The 8,554-nt window shown below is 36.4% G+C and overlaps 1 protein-coding gene across 1 annotated transcript; it reads right to left on the bottom strand.

Annotated features, from left to right (window-relative positions):
* Positions 1-6,497: 6,497 nt before the first annotated feature.
* Positions 6,498-7,433, bottom strand: LOC103550112 (putative olfactory receptor 8G3). The gene has a single exon (XM_070626660.1). The coding sequence runs from the start codon at positions 7,431-7,433 to the stop codon at positions 6,498-6,500; it is 936 nt and encodes a 311-aa protein (XP_070482761.1).
* Positions 7,434-8,554: the final 1,121 nt, after the last annotated feature.

Here is an 8,554-nt window from a genome sequence, read left to right as displayed (position 1 = left end):
GTAAAAATAAAATAATCTCTTAGAAAGCTCAGAATAGATAATAAGTTCTTAAAACTGTTTGAAAAGCATGTAAAGCAAACGACAAACTTACTAGTGAAACATGGAAAACTTTCCTCTGTGATGAGAAGGAGACAAAGATGCTTGCTTGATATCTCCAATCCTATTCATCATTTTACTGAATATTCTAGCAAACTCAATAAGGCAAGCAAAAGAAATAAAATAGTAAGAATTGAAAAGGAATAAACAATACTATTATTTATAGGTAACATGATTAAGTAGCTAGAAAAATCAAAGTAATATAGATAAAAAGTCTTAGGCTAATTAAGACTTAGACTAACAGAGTAATTAACTAACAAATAAAAATTATAGATGTAAGTTTTAATATTTGAAAATAATAGAGATTTCTCAGTGCTGGCCCTGTGGCGCAGTGGTTAAGTGCACACATTCTGCTTTGGCAGCCCAGGATTCCCTGGTTCGGATCCCCAGTGTGGCCATGGCACTGCGTGGCAAGCCATGCTGTGGCAGGCATCCCACATATACAGTAGAGAAAGATGGGCATGGATGTTAGCTCAGGGCCAGCTTTCCTCAGCAAAAAGAGGAGGATTGGCAGCAGTTAGCTCAGGGCTAAACTTCCTCAAAAAAAAAAAAAAAAAACAATAGAGGTTTCTCTAATATTATACATAATCTAGATAGTTCAGAATTGAGTGTAGAGTGTGATCGGTAATAATCCCCAAAAGATCTAGAACACAGCTTCTCAACTAGACTTCCACAAAACTAAAATGTCATGAATAGCTCATAGTGGTGCTGAGGTCTTGGTCTTCTTAGTCCTTGACTGAGTTGGTTGAGCGAGTAGCATCCATAGACTCCTATCTGGTCACCACTGGCCACAAGCAGTCTGCTCCACTAACCCTGTTGTATCACACAAATATTACCATTTTATATGTGTGTCGTGAGGTCAGGGAGCCCTGTGCTACACTTAAATTATATCTGTAGCTTTGTGTTTAGTTATAGATATTATTTTAAAGGAGAGACATTGACAAGTTACAAGGCAAATAAAAACAGTGAAGAACTTGGAAAATATTTCAAGGTAATGGGATAATTATCAGATATCATCATATATCTGAAGGGAATCTAAAGGGAGGAAGACATTTTATGCATGGTATTTGAAAGATCTTAGAATACACCCTTTACTAGGAGTAAGGACAAATATTCTAAAGATTTGAGCACTTAGAAATGGACTGAGATACTTATTTCTAATCAATGAATGCACACAACCATAAATCAGATGATGACCCACTTTCAGGGACACCGAGAAAGGATTTTTTCATTGCTTTTAAGATAAAGTATGAATATCCACACTATCTCTTGTCACTCTCCAGAGTTAATTCACATTTTGTTCCTTTCTGTTTCATAAACTTTTGTTTCAAGTCCAGAAACTTTTCAGTTTGTGGAATACATCACATTTTCTCAGCTACCTGTAGTTTTATTTGCTCATCTTTTCACATGAAATAATAGTTTTACCAACTCCGTTTATCTCTGTTATCTGGTAAATATTTTATCTTTTCAAATATCATTTAAAACTGATGCCATCATGGAAGCCTCCAATTCATTGTCATTGATTGGACCATCTTACTACATGCTCGGAAAACTACCATTTCTAAACAGCACATTTTCAGACTAAAGCTACAGTATAAGCAAGAGGATGGATCATATCAGATTTAATCTCCTCTGTACCCCAAGTAAGTAACACACATCTGTCGCATCACAGGAAGCTAAAAAACTTATTTTATGAATAAACGAATATTTAAATGGATTAATGAATATGTTGAGGAATACTTGCCTGAATTCCCAAGGTAATTAATTCCACACTTAATATCCTCAAATCGCAAGTGTGAAATAAGCACACTCACATTTCTTCTTCCTGGAAACCTCAATGTCAAATTTTGTTTGCTACTTGTTCTCTTTGACTCAGAACAGTGCTGATGTTAGTGCTGAGAGTCATAGGTACCCAACATTTTGCTATCCTTGGTGCTGAAAGGGCAGGCACAGCCTTGGGTCTCAGAGCCACTTTTGAAGCTGGTCTGCATCACAGGTCAGACTCTCCAATTGTAAGTCTCCAGTTTGTGTTTTCCAGCTTCAAGGTAGCAAACATCCTCACCTTTGACAGTCCTCTGAGGAGTTCTGATTGCTGTGCTGAATGTTTGTCCTTCATTTAGATATTCCAGATACAAAAAACAGGGAGACAATACTCTCCAAGGATTTCTGTTTCTCAGGGAACAAGCTCATGAGAAAAGAAGCAATTGCTGTTTTTTTATTTCCCAGTTGTTTAACTTATTCCTTCAACAGAGATTCTTTCTCAATCCTAAACCTATCAATTAGTGATAAAGATTTGTTCACAGGATCACTTGAGGATTTGTGTGTGTGTGTGTGAGGAAGATCGGCCCTGAGCTAAACTCTGTTGCCAATCCTCCTCTTTTTGCTTGGGGAAAATTGTCACTGAGCAAACATCTGTACCAATCCTCCTCCACTTTGTATGTGGGATGCTGCCACAGCATGACTTGATAAGGAGTGGGTAGGTCCACACCCAGGATCTGAACCTGTGAACCCCAGGCCACCGAAGGCAGCATGTAAACTCAACCACTATGCCACTGGGCCAGCTCAGGATTTTTTAATGCAGATGCTAGTCCAGCAGTTCTAAGTGAGATTTGAGATTCTGCATTTCTTACAAGCTCCTGGGCAGAGCTATTGGATTACAGTTCACACTGCGAATAGAAAATTTTAGAGGACCAGTGGACATCCTGGCAAGTTTTATTTTTAATGTTAATAAAAATTTTAGAATAATGAACTAAACCATGTTTTCCTTGTAAATAATATGTTTTTATTATGTATAAGTAGGCAACACACTTACTTGATTCAAAAGTCAATCTATATATAACTCAGAATATTTTTGTAATATTTTCTTTCTTGAGGATCTCACTAATAATAATTCTACTTGCTAAATTGTATATTTAAAGAAAATATTTTATTATTTGGCACCTGTGTCCCCTAGTCCTCATTTCTTATAATTTTTCACTTTTTTTCCAAAGCTGGAATATTGATAAGCAGTCTTAGATTGCAGCATGATTCAACATAAATTGGACAGTCACATCAGGCAAGCTCTTATAAAACATCATTAAGTGTATTAGGTTCAATTCTTTTTAAAGGAGTTTACAGTTGGATTACATTAGCATTTCTAAATTATGCCTGAATATTTAATATCACCAAGGGAGTTTCTTTACATATCAAAATCAAGGTTATACTCTACATCAATTAAGTCAAAATCTTAAGATGTGAGATCTGATTTCAATATTTTTAAAAGACTTCTCAAACTTTAATGTTTACAAGAATGAACTGGGGATCTTGTTCAAATGCAGATTCTCATTCAGTAAATCTGGTATATGGCTTGAGATTATGCATTTTTAACAAACTCTCAGATTTTACCCAAGTTACTAGTATATAGACCACTCTGAGAAACGAGATGTAAATGATCTCTTGTTTTGAATCCTTTCCACCAGAACTCAGAGTCGAACAGGATGCCCCATGTGCACACATCAGAAAGCTTCTTTGCTTTGGAATTGCAGTGGCTGCAGGAATCTAAGATGACTACAGGAGAATATTGTGTGTCTGGAACACTTCCTTACAGGTGAGCAGACTTTGATTGACTGCTACTTCAGTGTGCTGAATAAAAGAACTGAGAAAGAGGGTTGGAGCTTGGTTAAGGACACAGATGAGGGGGATATAAACAGAATTTCCTATAAATGATTATACAATAATGAAAATTATTAAGGTTCGTAGAAGTCATTGTTTCAATTTTTCAGGGTATATGTAGAAATTCAGGAGAAAAAAATGTATATAAAGAGAGAGAAAGAGACTGAGAGAGAGAAACATTTTTGTACCCTTATATATAAGAGGTATCAAATAATATATTATACATATATGTTAAAATATGCTATTATCATAAACCATACTTACATTTGTGAGCACTACATTATGCAAAGTATTATATTAAGGAATTTAGATAAATAATTCCACCTGTTAGCATGCAAATGGAAATCTCATACATTGTTAGTGGGAATGTAAAATGGCATGACCACTTTGGAAAACAGAATGCTTCTTACAAAGTTAAATATATATTTGCATAAGATACAATGTCACTCCTGTATCATTTATCCCCCCAAAATGAAAACATGTCTCTACACAAGGTCTTATACATGAATGTGTATGGTAGTTTTATTAAGAATAGTAAAAAGAAGAAAACTGGAAACAGCTGAAATATTCATCAACAGTTGAATAGATAAACAAATTGTATTATATCCATGAGATGGTATATTTCTTAACAATAAAAAGAAAGTAACTTCAGATACACACCAAAACATGGATAAATGTCAAAAGCATTATGTTAAATGAACGAATCCAGACACAAAATAGTTTACATTATAAATCTCATTTGTATAAAATTCTAGAAAAAGTAAAACCAACAGGTAGTGACAGAAAACAGATTCATTGTTACGGGGGATGAGGTGCCGGGGATTGACTGCAAAGAGGCAAGAGAAAATTTTTGCCCTTAATATTGGCAGGACAATATATATCCTTAAATACAGTTCTCTTACAGTTAGTAATATACCACTTCACATAAAATATAGAAATATTAAACAGTATAGGTCAATGCGCCCCCCCACACACACACCTGCACTTTATGGTATAGTTGTTACATACATAGAATAACTGAAACTTTGTTAAATTTGATGTTTATTTTTAGTAACTTCTTGGTAGATTCCATAGGATTTTCCACATAAATGATTATATCATCTGCAAATAAAGACTTATTTCTTCATTTTCAAAATGGGTGTCTTTTATTTCTTTTTTTGACCTTTTGCTCTGGCCAAATCTCCAGCACAATATTGAAGAGAAATGGTGAAAGCAAACATCTTTGCTTTGTTTTTGATATTGGATGGAAAATATGTTAATCAAGAGATAGGAATCACACAATGATTTGAACATTGAGAGTAATAATAAAAATATTTTAATGGGGATTAGACTAACAGGAATTTAGATCTTGAGAGCATAGAAGAATTTTAAAGAATATAGGAATAGTAGACTTAAGGAGCAGTACTCTATTTAGGGTGCTATAGAACACTCCAGGAAGAGTCCTTCCTCTGCCGGGGCTGAGTCTAGCGCAAACTCATGTCCTTCTTGGGCTGGGGTGGCTCCGGGCTGGCTGCATGAGATAAAGACTGAAAATCTGGCTTGCTAGATTGTCAGCCATGTGGGACCCCCAGGGTACATGCATGTGCCCAAGCTGAGGAGAAGGTGTGGAAATCAGTGATCTGGGTTAGATTTCAGGTTTTTTCTGAGACTCCTGGCAATGCCACACTGCCTCAGTTAAGTGCTGGAGAAAGTGTATGGTGTCCAAATGCTGGAGGGAAGTTCCACACTGCTTGTACTAGATAAAACATGAGAGAGCAAACAATGGAAAAAAAAATGTGCTCTGTACATTTTTGTTAAGAGAGCCAAACCAAAAACCAGGAAGAGAAGTCCTCTTCCTCCCCAAATGCCCACTATTGACAGGACTTAACACCTTACCAGAGGACAAAGAAGAAATAGTTCACAATGTTCAGCTTCATTATCACAGAGGCAGCAAAAAGGTGAAGTTGGAACCGAGATCATAAATGCAAAACTGACCGATGAAATATTCAGTGTTTCACCATTAAGTATGTCACAGATCTTAGTTGATGCCCTTTTACAGGTTAAGAAATGTTCATCTATTCCTGATTTTATGAGTTTTTATTAGAAACATTTATTGGGTTTTGTAATATTCTTTCTCTGTGTCTATTTGAATGATCATAAGGATATTTATTTTTTAGCCTGTATGTGTGGTGAATTACCTTTACTGATTTTTTCTTTTGCTTGAGGAAGATTGTCCCTAAGCTATCATCAGTGCCAATCTTCCTCTATTTTGTATGTAGGACATTGCCACAGCATGGCTTGATAAGTGGTGTGTAGGTCCGTGATTGGGATCTGAAACCATGAACTGTGGTCTACCAACGCGGAGTCTGTCAACTGAAGCACTGTGCCACCATGCCAGCCCCATGACTGATTTTTTGAATGTCAAACCAATCTTTCATTTCTAGTATAGATCCTATTTTATAATGATGTAGTGTTGTCCCCCCTTATTCATGGGGGATATGTTCTAAGACCCCAGCAGATGCCTGAAACTGCAGATAGTACTAAACCCTACATACACTATGTTTTTTTCTATACAATATAGCATGGATACACTGGACAAAGGGTTGATTCATGTCCTGGTGGGACAGAGCAAGATGGCCTGGAGGTGAATTTTGGAGATATGTTATATGAGGAAGTGTCACTTAATTTCCAAAAATTTGAATAATAAACCCAACACATTACATATGTCAGCAAACCAAAAGCCTGTTTCTCATATGACATCATGATTCTATTCATGAAAATTTTTTACTGTCCAGAATTTTTTTCAGGGCAAATTTGACATCTTTATTCTGCAGACTGTAGATCAGGGGATTCAGCATGGGCACAATGATAGAATAAAACACAGAGGACACTTTCCCTTGGTCCATAGAACTCACAGATGGTGGCTGCAGGTACATGAATGCTGCAGATCCAAAGAAAACAGCAACAGCTGAGATGTGGGAACTGCATGTGCTGAAAGCTTTGGACCTGCCCCCAGTAGAGCGGATTTGGAAGATGCTGGAGAGGATGAAAATGTAGGAGGCAAAGATAGTTAAGGCAGGAGTCAGAATGTTAAATGCACTCAAGACTAGAACCAATAATTCATTGATATAGATGCTGGAACAGGATAGTTCCAAGAGTGGAAAGAGATCACAGAAATAATGGTTAATTACATTGATCTTGCAGAAAAAGAGTCTCAACATAAAGCCTGTATGGACTGTGGATCCAAGGATGCCCAAAATATAAACTCCCACTGTGAGCCAGAAGCAGATGTGATAAGACATGATGACGTTGTAAAGCAAGGGGTTACAGATGGCAACATAGCGGTCATATGCCATTGCAGCCAACATGTGACACTCTGCAATAGCAAAAATGATGAAGAAATAAAGCTGAGTCATGCATTCAGGGTAGGAAATGATGTTCTTCTCTGTCAAAAAGTTCACCAGCATTTTGGGGGTAATGGCAGTGGAATGGCAGAGATCAATGAAGGACAAGCTGCTGAGGAAATAGTACATGGGGGTGTGCAGGTGAGAACTGAGTCCTATCAACGTGATCATGCCCAGGTTCCCCAGCACTGTGACCACATAGATTCCTATGAAGAGGAAGAAGAGTGGTAGTTGGAGTTCAGCATGATCTGTTAGCCCAGCGAGGATGAACTCAGTTACTGTGGAATGATTTCCGGTATCCATTATCCTCTCATAGAATTTAAGTATAAAAAAGAGAAAATGAGTCTATTTGAGTGTGTGTGTGTGTGTGTGTGTGTGTGCATGTGTATGTGTGTGTAAAAGGGAGAGTAACTCTGTGGAGATCATTATTTTATACCTCATCAGAGGAGACTCAATGCAGGTATCTCTGGAGTCTCTTCCACTTCTCTAGGTCTATCATTCCAATTAACCAGGGAAAGAATCACAAATTCAAGAAACTTTTAATTAAGATATTTCTAATTTTTAAGAGAAAACACAAGTTTTTGGATTTTTGAGTCAGTTAGTAGGAAGCTTACTACTGTTATTTTTAAAGGTCTTTTTCTCTTCCTATATTCTATATGTATATGTTCATAACCTGCATGTCAAATGAGACAATGATTAAATTTTCATTTGTCTCAGAAGAAAGGAATAGCAAATGCTTTCTACCGTTAGTAAACAGAGGATTCAAAAGTCTGTGAAAAAATTATTTTGGTCTGAATTATTTTACTTACTAGAATTCCAGCTTAAAATTCCTGAATGACTAGGGTAACTATCAGCCTGATTTCGCCTGAAATTCTGCTCTTCGTATGTCCTGGCTTCCACCATCCCCCTACTACTTCACAAGACGAGAGTAGAACATACTTCTATTTTAGCAGTTTCTTCAAGAGTAAAGTATCGTCTTCCTTTGTTTCTAATTTGAATCATCCCAGGGAAGTAATACAATGGCTTTGTAAATTGTGTATTCCACCACCATGCCCAGACAAGCAGTAGGCTATGAATGATTTATGTTAACTGGACTTCATGGTTATACTGGTGGAGGTCAGAAAACTACTTTTATTCCCAAAATATGAGAAAAGCTTTGGAATAAAAACGCTAGGTGTCTTCTTATCATGTATTTGCATGCACTTTCTATAGCATTTAAAGATGATAGAGATATGGGTTAGCACAGCACATGCAAAATACAATTAGAAATTTTCATTTAAATTCAGTATTAGTCAACAGTTATCTATTTCTAAAAAGGACATATATATATATTTTGCTTAGAACTGCAAAGAAAATGAGTGAATTCTAGAAAATGGAAATTCATATTCTTCCTTAAAACTCCAGCAATAGTTGGCTTAGTCTTT

The sequence above is a fragment of the Equus przewalskii genome, chromosome 6, assembly GCF_037783145.1.
Source record: "Equus przewalskii isolate Varuska chromosome 6, EquPr2, whole genome shotgun sequence".
NCBI classification, from domain to species: Eukaryota; Metazoa; Chordata; class Mammalia; order Perissodactyla; family Equidae; genus Equus; species Equus przewalskii.
Note: the sequence above shows the minus strand (reverse complement) of the source record. Positions and strands in the feature narration are given on the sequence as shown.

What these genes read in the sequence shown, in the direction of transcription:
- LOC103550112 (XM_070626660.1), bottom strand. Translation starts at nt 7,433, where the DNA reads ATGGATACCGGAAATCATTCCACAGTAACTGAGTTCATCCTCGCTGGG.